The sequence below is a fragment of the Salvelinus alpinus genome, chromosome 21, assembly GCF_045679555.1.
Source record: "Salvelinus alpinus chromosome 21, SLU_Salpinus.1, whole genome shotgun sequence".
NCBI lineage: Eukaryota > Metazoa > Chordata > Actinopteri > Salmoniformes > Salmonidae > Salvelinus > Salvelinus alpinus.
In genome coordinates this window covers 28,571,302-28,583,995 of record NC_092106.1, presented here as the reverse complement: position 1 = coordinate 28,583,995, position 12,694 = coordinate 28,571,302, and the positions used below count along the sequence as shown (strand labels likewise).

The window sequence follows — 12,694 nt, the reverse complement described above, 5'->3', positions numbered from 1 at the left end:
GGTCTTTCCTCAAAAAACAACCACCGTGGGCCAAAACCGAGAGATATCCAACTTTCAAGCTCTCAAATCATTTCCCAAAGTTCTCTCAATTCTCTAGATTTGCTTCTGGAAAAAGTAGGGCTTAGGCTATGTATTTGGTTTTGCCTGGGAGATTATCGGGCATGTTAACTTACACGACGGGAAAGACCTTAGGGAAGACGACGCTAGCTTCAGCTAGATACTCATACAGGATCCTCTGGTCAAAGTCGTCTGTGGTGTACTTGACCTGGGTGGCCTTGGACAGAGAAACGGAGAGCATGCGTTTACAGACTGAACCAGTTATATACAGTAGAAGGCTGTAAGCTATGTTGCTGCCTCCCTATGTGCATTCATGATGACTAATTGGACCGTAGCAGTAACTAGTGGTCCACCCAGTCTGTTACATATACAGTACCAGTCAAAAGTTTGGACACACCTACTCATTTGTGTTTTTCTTTATTTTTTAAACTGGTTAAGAGAATGCCAAGAGTGTGCAAAGCTGTCATCAAGGCAAAGGATGGCTACTTTGAAGCATCTCAAATACAAAATATATTTTAATTTGTTTAACACTTTTTTGTTTACTACATGATTCCATGTGTTATTTCATAGTTTTGATGTCTTCACTATTATTCTACAATGTAAAACCCTTGAATGAGTAGGTGTATCCAGACTGTTGACTGTTACATATTGTTTGCTTATTTTATTACCGCTTTATAAAAGTACTTCTTATGTTATTACCCGCTTAATAAGTACTTATTATTTTATCATCCACTTTATAAGTACTTCTTATTTTATTACCCACTTTATAAAAGTACTTCTTATTTTATTACCCGCTTTTATAAAAGTACTTCTTATGTTATTACCCGCTTAATAAGTACTTCTTATTTTATCATCCGCTTTATAAGTACTTCTTATTTTATTACCCACTTTATAAATACTTCTTATTTTATTACCTGCTTTATAAGTACTTATTTTATTACCCGCTTTATTACCCACTAGCACAAGCATTTCGCTACACTCGCATTAACATCTGCTAACCATGTTTATGTGGCAAATAAAATTTGATAGGTACTTCTTATTTTATTACCCACTTTATAAGTACTTCTTATTTTGCCAGGTGTGAGTTTCTGTGTGTGTGTGTGTGTGTTCTTCCACTCACCAGCACAGTCAGCAGCAGGGCCTGGACTTTGGGGTCAGTCAGCACCTCCTCGTCCAGTAGTACGTTGGACTCTGTCACAGACACCTTGCGGAGGTGGGAGTGACCCATTCTTTGGCTGTCTATCTCGTAGGCGTTCTCGGCCACACACCTCACCTTAGGCGGGGTGGTTACGCCAGACTCCGTCTCTGGTCTCTTTGGTGCTTTGGAGTCGGATATCAAGTGATCAAAACTCTTCCTGTAGTCTGGAGAAATACACCACAGACAGACAGTGTCGAGGTAATGATTGAAGAGGGTGAGGAGAGGGTCTAGGGAATAAGGTTGTGAGTGGTGACATGGGATGTCTATCTTACATCAGCTGTTTATTTCTTGAGATGTAACTCACACTGTAGTCAATGTTGCCAGATCATAGTCAGCATGACCAGGGCTTCCAAGCATACACAGTATAAACCCAATAAAACGGCTTGCATGATACACCTCTGGCGCAGCAGTATAAATATATATTTTTTAATTTAACCTTTAACTACAGTGGCAAGAAAAAGTATGTGAACCCTTTGGAATTACCTGCAGTTCTGAATAAATTGGTCATCAAATTTGATCTGATCTTTATCGAAGTCACAACAATAGATAGTGTGCTTAAACTAATAACACACAAATTGTATTTTTCTTGTCTATACTGAATACATAACTTAAACATTCACAGTGTAGGTTGGAAGAAGTATGTGAACCCCTAGGCTAATGAAGCTAATTGGAGTCAGGAGTCAGCTAACCTGGAGTCCAATCAATGAGACGAGATTGGAGATGTTGGTTAGAGCTGCCCTGCCCTATAAAAAACACTCACAAAATGTGAGTTTGCTATTCACAAGAAGCATTGCCTGATGTGAACCATGCCTCGAACAAAAGAGATCTCAGAAGACCTAAGATTAAGAATTGTTGACTTGCATAAAGCTGGAAAAGGTTACAAAAGTATCTCTAAAAGCCTTTATGTTCATTAGTCCACAGTAAGACAAATTGCCTATAAATGGAGTAAGTTCAGCACTGTTGCTACTCTCCCTAGGAGTGGCCGTCCTGCAAAGATGACCGCAAGAGCACAGCGCAGAATGCTCAATGAGGTTGAGAAGAATCCTAGAGTGTCAGCTGAAGACTTACATAAATCTCTGGAACATGCTAACATCTCTGTTGACGAGTCTACGATACGTAAAACACTAAACAAGAATGGTGTTCATGGGAGGACACCACGGAAGAAGCCACTGCTGTCCAAAAAAAACATTGCTGCAAGTCTGAAGTTCGCAAAAGTGCACCTGCTGGCAAAATATTCTGTGGACAGATGAAACTACAGTTGAGTTGTTTAGAAGGAAGACAACACTATGTGTGGAGAAAAAAAAGACACAGCACACCAACATCAAAACCTCATCCCAACTGTAAAGTATGGTGGAGGGAGCATCATGGTTTGGGGCTGCTTTGCTGCCTCAAGGCCTGGGCAGCTTGCAATCAGATGGAAAAATGAATTTGCAAGTTTATCAATACATTTTGCAGGAGAATGCTAGGCTATCTGTCCGCCAATTGAAGCTCAATAGAAGTTGGGTGATGCAAAAGGACAACGACCCAAAACACAGAAGGAAATCAACAACAGAATGGTTTCAACAGAAGAAAATGCGCCTTCTGGAGTGGCCCAGTCAGAGTCCTGACCTCAACCTGATTGAGATGCTGTGGCATGACCTCAAGAGAGCAGTTCACACCAGACATCCCAAGAATATTGCTGAACTGAAACAGTTAAAAGGAATGGTCCAAAATGGTTGAGGTTATTGCTGCCAAAGGAGGGTCAACCAGTTATTAAATCCAAGGGTTCACATACTTTTCCCACCCTGCATTGTGAATGTTTACACTGTGTGTTCAATAAAGACATTAAAACGTATAATTGTTTGTGTGTTATTCGTTTCAGAAGACTGTGTTTGTCTATTGTTGTGACCTAGACGAAGATCAGATCAAATTTTATTACCAATGTTTTATGTAGAAATCCAGGTATTTCCAAAGAGTTCACATACTTTTTCTTGTTACTCTAGGCAAGACAGTTAGAAAACGTTTGTATTTACAATGACGGCCTACCCAGGCCAAACCCGGACGACGATGGGCCAATTGTGCGTCGCCCTATGGGCCTCCCAATCACAGCGCGATGTCATACAGCCTGGATTCGAACCAAGGACTGTAGTGACGCCTCTTGCACTGAGATGCAGTGCCTTAGACCACTGCGCCACTCGGGAGCCCAAAAAACACTGCTAAGGGGAACTCTTAGCATTAACAGTGTTGTTTAGCAGCAACGTTAGTTACCCAGCAGCTTCTTGGTGTTGGCATGGGAGGCCTGGCCCATGTCCAGGCTCATGGACTTGCGTGTACGGGGGCTGATCTGCCCCACCGTGGGGTAGTAGGCATTCAGATAGCGCTCTGACACCTTGGGAGACGCCCACGGCTGGCACTCTCTCAGTGTCCTGAGGGGAGGAGATGGGGGCCACAGGTAAGGATATAACTATTCAAGCTTGATTGTAAATATATTTACCAACAACATGTATTACAGAAAATGACTAACGCAACTTTGAAAAGATAAAACCTATTCAGGTTCTAAGTGTCTGATGTAGAGAGCGCCTCACCTGAAGCTGGGGTCAGTGTGGTGCAGAGAGTAGGTATCCATGGGAACGTTCTCCATGCCCATCTCAGACAGCAACAGAGACTTCCTGTGTTTTAGACTGCAGCGACTACGCACCTCCTCTGACACGGTGAGCAGGGCTGCACACACACATTCAGTCACACACCAGAGCAGGGTGAAAACCAATGATGGGATCATTGCAAAAACATTTATGAAGAGGCGACAATTCCTTATTTTACATGATAAAAAAAAACTAACATTAAAACAGAAAACAGAAAATTAACATTCCAAATAAAACAAGGACTGCTGCCCCCCCTCCCCCCTTCTTCTCCGTGGCTGATGTGAGTAAAACATTTAAACGTGTTAACCCTCGCCGAGTCCTCAGAGCATGCGCAGACCAGTTGGCTGGTGTGTTTACGGACATATTCAATCAATCCTTATCCCAGTCTGCTGTTCCCACATGCTTCAAGAGGGCCACCATTGTTCCTGTTCCCAAGAAAGCTAAGGTAACTGAACTAAATGACTATCGCCCCATTGCACTCACTTCTGTCATCATGAAGTGCTTTGAGAGACTAGTCAAGGATCATATCACCTCCACCCTACCGGCCACCCTAGACCCACTTCAATTTGCATACCCCCCCAACAGGTCCACAGACGACGCAATCGCCATCACACTGCCCTGTCCCATCTGGACAAGAGGAATACCTATGTAAGAAGGATGTTCATTGACTACAGCTCAGTCTTCAACACCATAGTACCCTCCAAGCTCATCCTCAAGCTGGAGGCCCTGGGTCTCAACCCCACCTTGTGCGATTGGGTCCTGGACTTTGACGGGCCGCCCCCAGGTGGTGAAGGTAGGAAACAACACTTCCACTACACTGATCCTCAACACTGGGGCCCCACAAGGGTGCATGCTCAGCCTTCTCCTGTACACCCTGTTCACCCATGACTGCGGGGCCATGCACGCCTCCAACTCAATCATCAAGTTTGCAGACGACACAACATTAGTGGGCTTGATTACCAACAACGACAAGACAGCCTACAGGGAGGAGGTGAGGGCACTCGGAGTGTGGTGTCAGGAAAACAACCTCTCACTCAACGTCAACAAAACAAAGGAGATGATCGTGGACTTCAGGAAACAGCAGAGGGAGCACCCCCCTATCCACATCGACGGGACAGGATTGGAGAAGGTGGAAAGTTTTAAGTTCCTCGGCGTATACATCACAGACAAACTGAAATGGTCCACACAGACAGTGTGGTGAAGAAGGCGCAACAGCACCGACACCACCCGAGGTCACAGGAAGGCCAAAAAGATCACCAAGGACATCAACCACCCGAGCCACTGCCTGTTCACACTGCTACCATCCAGAAGGCGAGGTCAGTACAGGAGCATCAAAGCTGGGACCGAGAGACTGAAAAACAGATTCTATCTCAAGGCCATCAGACAGCAATCACTAAACTCAGAGAGGCTGCTGCCTACATTGAGACCCCATCACTGGCCACTTTAATAAATGGATCACTAGTCACTTTATCCAATGCCACTCTAAATAATGACACTTTAATAATGTTTACATATCTTACATTACTCATATCACATGTACATACTGTATTTATACCATCTATTGCACCTTGCATATGCCGCTCAGCCATCGCTCATCCATATACTTACATGAACATATTCTCATTCACCCCTTTAGATTTGTGAGTATTAGGTAGTTGTTGGGGAATTGTTAGATATTATTGCACTGTCGGAACTAGAAGCACAAGCATTTCGCTACACTCGCATTAACATCTGCTAACCATGTGTATGTGTCCAATAAAATTTGAATTGATGAATAATAAAAAAAACTACAAGGTACAATACTACAATTTCAACAAATAAACCATTATATCAATATAAACTGCAATCCTCAATGAATACATTTAACACCACAGTCCTCAACTGACCTACCGGCACCAGGAAATCAAGATACAAGGAATTTTGCAGGTTATTCCAACAATGAGAGGCACAATATGACAGACCATCATATCTGTTTTACAAACATGTTTTTAAAGCAACACACTGCTTGCTATCCAAATAGCACATTGCAGATCCAGTGAGTTGACAGAGGTCTGGTTAGTCAACACAAAGTGTGGGTGAGTAGAGTCAGTGTATAGGAGACTGACTGGAACTGACCTGCCAGGTAGGCCACACTTTGGGTGTTGACCTCAAACTTGTCACAGTTGAGGTGTTTTCCGACCAAGGCCAGCAGCGTGTGGAGGATACGCACTGTCCGAGCCACCGTGGTGTGGGACGGGTGTCTGAAGCCTTCAAATAGACACACACACACAGAAGGAAAACAGAGTGGCACGTTAGTCATAGCCATACACCACTCCACTGCTAGCTTGGTACATTGTGACATGGCCATACACCACTCCACTGCTAGCTTGGTACATTGTGACATGGCCATACACCACTCCACTGCTAGCTTGGTACATTGTGACATGGCCATACACCACTCCACTGCTAGCTTGGTACATTGTGACATGGCCATACACCACTCCACTGCTAGCTTGGTACATTGTGACATGGCCATACACCACTCCACTGCTAGCTTGGTACATTGTGACATGGCCATACACCACTCCACTGCTAGCTTGGTACATTGTGACATGGCCATACACCACTCCACTGCTAGCTTGGTACATTGTGACATGGCCATATACAACTCCACTGCTAGCTTGGTACATTGTGACATAGCCATACACCACTCCACTGCTAGCTTGGTACATTTTAGCATGGCCACATTAATTCAACACGGTTAGCATTAAAACACATCAAGACCTACAGAGTACACAACATTAAATGCAGCTAGTGACAAGTAGACTACAGAGACAAGTGAAAACACCAACAACTGCTGCCAAGCTCTTTGTCACTGCAGGACAAGGGCACCTAGTCAATAGAGCCAGTTTGAGTCTCTGACAGTGGGGAAGACAGGTTTTCATCAGTGGCTCGGCAAGTCAGGCCAATGTCTTTCATCCATCTATTCTTTATCTAGCTAGATTAGACCCAAACAAATGACATCATTTCAAACATTTTATGAATGTTTACTTAAGCGACAGTGACAGAGAAGCTGCAGTTTATAGGATACTCACTACTGTCACAGGAATGGAAGCTGCTCTGGCTGAGACTCAGTCAGGTGCCCTGTGCCCTCTCCCTTACCTTTGAGCAGGTGTCCAACCAGTGCGAAGTTGAAGTTGGAGCTGAAGTTGAGGCCCACAAAGTGGTCCATCTGTTTACAATGCCACTCCAGAGGACGCCTGATCTCCATAAATACCTCCTCTGGACTCTTGATTTGGGGGAATGTAGAAACAAATAAATATGGTAATTTAGCAGATACTTCTTTACACATATTCAGCATATTAATAGTGTCAATATGTGATGAATATGTTGAATTGTCGTCTTTGAACCGAAAGTGAATATGTGTGTGTCTGTGGTTGCGGTGTGTAAATTATTTTATAACTGCCGGGTCAAAAATAACTGCCGGGTACATTCTTCCTAACCTGGTTGTGTACAGCTTTCATGGAAATATGAACAAAGGCAATGTTTCACCTTTTCTGATGTTGGGGTCCCTCTAGGAAAAGTAATTCAACTTCAAGTTGAACAAATATAATTTAGGGGGTTTTCTCTGCTGTTAAACATAGGTGGCGGGTCATTTTTAACCTTTAAGACAACACAAAGGTTAAAACGCTAATTGATCATTAGAAAACCCTTTCGCAATTATGTTAGCACAGCTGAAAATTGTTGTCCTGATTAAAGAAGCAATCAACTGGCCTTCTTTAGACTAGTTGAGTATCTGGAGCATCAGCATTGTGGGTTCGATTACAGGCTCAAAATGGCCAGAAATAAAGAACTTTCTCCTGAAACTCGTCAGTCTATTCTTGTTCTGAGAAATGAAGGCTATTCCATGCGAGAAATTGCCAAGAAACTGAAGATATCGTACAACGCTGTGTACTACTCCATAATAGAAAGAGTGGGAGGCCCGGTGCACAACTGAGCAAGAGGACAAGTACATTACAAGGATGCAAACTGGTGAGGGCCCAAAAAGGTGACACTTTTTTTGTTGTTGCACTGAAACATGTAATAAATCCCTGCTAGGAGGAATTACAGGTAAACTAATTCAACAACAAAGAACACGATCAGTCTCTGTGTGTAAAATAAAAAGTGGTTCATGTGAACCTAACGCACAGATAAAAAATGTATATGTTATTTGTTGCCTAGACTTTACACTAAAACAATACACTAATATTGCAGTTAGCCATGACAGCCTTTATAATAGAATGCTTGTTACCCTGACAGCCTTTATAATAGAATGCTTGTTACCATGACAGCCTTTATAATAGAATGCTTGTTACCATGACAGCCTTTATAATAGAATGCTTGTTACCATGACAGCCTTTATAATAGAATGCTTGTTACCATGACAGCCTTGATAATAGAATGCTTGTTACCATGACAGCCTTGATAATAGAATGCTTGTTACCATGACAGCCTTGATAATAGAATGCTTGTTACCATGACAGCCTTTATAATAGAATGATTGTTACCATGACAGCCTTTATAATAGAATGCATGTTACCATGACAGCCTTTATAATAGAATGCGTGTTACCATGACAGCCTTTATAATAGAACACTTGTTACCATGACAGCCTTTATAATAGAACACTTGTTACCATGACAGCCTTTATAATAGAACGCTTGTGACCACACACATCTAAATACTGCACTTGGGAAAATAACATCTTAAAGTAGAAATAGAATGAAACAGGCATTCTATTTTTGCTCTATTATAGTGGCCACTGTAGTAGACATCGATCAAGTGCACAAGGTGTGTGCAAAAATAACGTTCACTGAGTAAAACATTTTATAAGCGGCACTTGATCCCGGAATCCACTTGTTTAACAAGCAACGCCTCATTTTCACTTAATTCTCTCATTCTGAAAATTAACCACATACTGTAGAGGGAAACATGTGTTTAGTGGTTAGTTCATTAGCTAGTTAGTTCGTTAGCAAGTTAACTAGTTAACATTTCACACAGATTGCCAGGGTCCAGTACGCAACTAACGCATTATAACTAGAGTAACGGAAAGGAGCTATAGCGAATTGGTTAGGTTACTAACGTTAGCTCATCTGATGTTGTAACGTTAGCTGTCTAACTTTATTAGTAAGCTAATTTTCACACCATAAACTCAATTATTTGATCAGGTAAGTTGGCTAATGTTGCTTAACATTTCTCTGGCTAGCTAACGGAGAATTCTATCCAGCTAGCAAGATACTTAACAATGCTAACAATACTTTCTCCCTCACCCTCACACTTTCCAAATGCCAATTGTTTTTGATTACAGCTCATGAAGTACAGTTCATCACCTTCTCACCCCGTCTCCGTCGTCAGGCTTCTCACCTAACGTTACCTCTTCGTTATCGTTCAGGGGACGCGCTGGTGTAACTGGCAAGCTGCCTTTCCACTCTCTGCTGTCTTTCCAGAGTGCGCGCTGATGCTGTAACTAGCAAGTTGGTTGTCTCTTCTCTCTTCAGTCGCGCGCTGATGCTGTAACTAGCGAGTTGGTTGTCTCTTCAGTCGCGCGCTGATGCTGTAACTAGCAAGTTGGTTGTCTCTTCTCTCTTCAGTCGCGCGCTGATGCTGTAACTAGCGAGTTGGTTGTCTCTTCTCTCTTCAGTCGCGTGCTGTGCTGCATTCTGTTATGTGAACGATTGGCTGAGCCTTGGATACAGCCAGTATTGCTCCAAACGTGCATCACTCGTTCGCTTACAGCCAGTAGTGATCCAAAGCCCCCCCCCCTCACATTTCTCATCGGAGTTTGTTTGTCTTTGTGTGTGTGTGTGTCTGTGTGTGCCTGTGTGTGCCTGTGTGTGGGTGCCTGTCTGTCTGTCTGTGTGTGGGTGCATGTCTGTCTGTCTGTGTGTGGGTGCCTGTCTGTCTGTCTGTGTGTGGGTGCCTGTCTGTGTGTGGGTGCCTGTCTGTCTGTCTGTTTGTGGGTGCCTGTCTGTCTGTGTGTGTGTGTGTGTGTGTGTGTGTGTGTGTGTGTGTGTGTGTGTGTGTGTGTGTGTGTGTGTGTCCGGCTGTCTGTGTGTGTGTGTGTGTGTGTGTCTCTGTGTGTGTGTGTTTACGTGTGTCTGTATCTCTGTGTGTGTGTGTTTACGTGTGTCTGTATCTCTGTGTGTGTGTGTGTGTGTGTGTGTGTCTCTCTCTCTGTGTGTGTGTCTCTCTCTGTGTGTGTGTGTGTGTATGTATGTCTGTCTGTGTGTGTGTGTTTCCGTGTGTGTCTGTCTCTCTCTCTGTCTGTGTGTGTGTGGGTGTATGTCTGTCTGTCTGTCTGTGTGTGTGTCTCTCGGTGTGTGTGTGTTTCCGTGTGTGTCTGTCTCTCTGTGTGTGTGTGTGTGTGTGTGTGTGTGTGTGTCTCTGTGTGTGTGTCTCTGTGTGTGTGTGTGTGTGTGTGTGTGTGTGTGTGTGTGTGTGTGTGTGTGTGTGTGTGTGTGTGTGTGTGTGTCACCTTGTCATTGAAAACTCTCAGGCTGTCCAGAGTGTGTAGGTTCTGCTCTAGCAGGGCCGTCCCAGCAGAGTACAGGTTGACTTCATCCAGCTGCAGCACAGCCACAGCCACCCAGAACACTGCCTTGTGCATGGGGGAGTCCTGGAGAAACACGGGTTATAACCATCAGGTTACACACATTAAATACGGGAACAGCACTAAGCACATTAACAAAGAACAAATCTAGCCATGCTCCAATTCCAAATTGTTATTAAAAAACACGAACCAACAACTTACAGCTGGGTTCTTTATTTGAATAGTAGAACACAAGCATTTTGCTGCACCTGCGATAACATCTGCAATTCTGTGTATGTGACCAATACACTTTGATTTGACAAGCAGTAGACCACAGACGATCACATGATGTATTGCATGTGTTCTGTGTTTGCGGTTTGTATACCTTGTTGAGAAGGGGCTGCAGCTTAGTCAGAGCGATGACTGTGGCCTCAATCAACACCTGGCTGTTGTAGTTATCAGGTCCCTTTAAGCAGCTCTCCAGCCCCTGTGGAGGAAGAGAAGAGGCATTAGTAGAGAATGAACACCGGAGTGAAAGAGAGGTGGTGGGGTGAGAGAAAGAAAGAAAGGAAGGAGAGAGAGCAGGAGAGGGAGAAAGAGAGAGAGGAAGGAAATAAAGTGAGAGGGAGAGCGAGAGTAGCGGGGAAGAGATGAAGAGGGAGAGAGTATTTCATAGTATTCATTACGTTAGCTAGTGGATTAGAGGGTTGGTGCACTCACAAACACTCAGATCGCTGCATAATGCAGATAAGAGCCCACAGGCAGCCTGTACGGACTCAGCTAAGGAAAGGTAAAATACACTCAACACCACCCCTCAATGTGTGTGTGTGTGTGTGTGTGTGTGTCAATTCTGGAAGATGGAGTTGCTCATGCCAACTCCGCACTCCAACAGCCTGTGTGTGTGTGTGTAGACCCACCCGGTCTATGCTGAGCAGGGGGCTGGCCTTGCTGAGGATCCTGATGATCTGTTTGATCTGGCCGTGGGTCACCCTCTTACTGATGCAGCCAAACACCACCAGGGCTCTGGGCTGCAGGGACGGGTTGTACTGGAACGCAAACCTGGTGGACGACATAGGTGGCATTTGAGATGTGCACAAAAGAGTGTGTATATATATTCAGTGATAGTGGTGAAAATGAACAACATACTTCTGAGCCAGCTCGGTCCACTGGTCCAGCCACTTACACACTGAGATGTCCCTCATGCACGCCTTTCAGGAGAGAACACATTCAGTCAGACATTGGGATTTTGCATGTATTCTGGACATTAAACTGTATACATTAAGCACAATATATCAAGTAATGTGCGTGTCTCCCTCACCTCCATGATCTCCAGCAGGGCCTCAGTGACGGTCTCCAGGGAGGAGAGGGCGAAGGTCTCCCTCTCGTAGGAGCCGGGGGAGAAGGAGCGGTCGCGGTAGCTGGAGCGGAAGGCGATGACTGCAGCAGACTTGACCTTACTGATGCCAAACAGCAGGTAGAACTTAGGCAGGGAGAACTCTGTCAGGCTCAGCCTCAGGACCTGCTTGGTCTCCTCTGGAAGAGATCATGACAAGAGGAGAAGATGACTTGTTGCTCTTCTGAAAGAGAAACCCTGAATGCTGATATCTATAGCAAATAAAAAGAACACAGAAACATACCTCTATTGAAGCAGTTTCATGGTTCACTAAGTGCTGTGTTTACGTTAGGTCTCTCAATTACATCTTGAATGATCAGGGAATGTATGCCGTTAACTACAGATGGTATATAGTCTGCAGGGTAGATATGGTGTGCTTCCTCACCTCTGAAGTTGAGCTGGGAGCAGGTGCAGAGAGAGTGGATTATGTTGATGACCAGGCCGTGTGTGGAGGCGCGGAGGGACAGGGGTCCGGTGGCCACCAGCAGAGTGACCACGTGGAACAAGTAGGGCAGGTGAGCTGCTACGTCCAGAGAGTTGTTGAAGGACAACATCAGCATGTAACGGGCCAGGATGGCGATGTCATCCCACATCAGGTGCTGCTCCAGGGTGGGCGTGGGAGACAGGCACGTCTTATCGATGATCTTACACATCCGGCCAATCACCTGGTCAGATGGTGTGTGGAGATAACCAATCATTATGAGGTATTGAAAAGGTAGTCAGTGATATGACATCATATACTTTGTGTTTAGAGACAACTTTTTGCTTACTGATGATGTTAACATCAACAGAATGAATATCTGCCAAGGGCACCATCTGTTTGGGTTATTGTATTTTAAAATCAGTATCCCTAAACAAACTTCAGATGCATTTTTGGA

The 12,694-nt window shown here is 44.3% G+C and overlaps 1 protein-coding gene across 4 annotated transcripts in view; it reads right to left on the bottom strand.

The window, feature by feature from the left end:
- Positions 1-12,694, bottom strand: part of LOC139548178 (neurofibromin-like) — a 97,737-nt gene that overhangs the window by 7,776 nt on the left and 77,267 nt on the right. For 3 of the 4 annotated variants that reach the window (XM_071357647.1, XM_071357648.1, XM_071357650.1), the window contains exons 40-51: positions 12,202-12,481; positions 11,742-11,956; positions 11,570-11,631; positions 11,341-11,482; positions 10,809-10,910; positions 10,370-10,510; positions 7,018-7,144; positions 5,992-6,123; positions 3,820-3,955; positions 3,503-3,660; positions 1,178-1,419; positions 174-274 (exon numbers count right to left, since the gene is read on the bottom strand). In XM_071357647.1, the coding sequence (XP_071213748.1) occupies positions 174-274; positions 1,178-1,419; positions 3,503-3,660; positions 3,820-3,955; positions 5,992-6,123; positions 7,018-7,144; positions 10,370-10,510; positions 10,809-10,910; positions 11,341-11,482; positions 11,570-11,631; positions 11,742-11,956; positions 12,202-12,481 (1,838 nt within the window). Of the gene's footprint in view, positions 1-173; positions 275-1,177; positions 1,420-3,502; positions 3,661-3,819; positions 3,956-5,991; positions 6,124-7,017; positions 7,145-10,369; positions 10,511-10,808; positions 10,911-11,340; positions 11,483-11,569; positions 11,632-11,741; positions 11,957-12,201; positions 12,482-12,694 lie in introns of those variants that run through there. The other variant, XR_011669671.1, reaches the window with a different exon arrangement.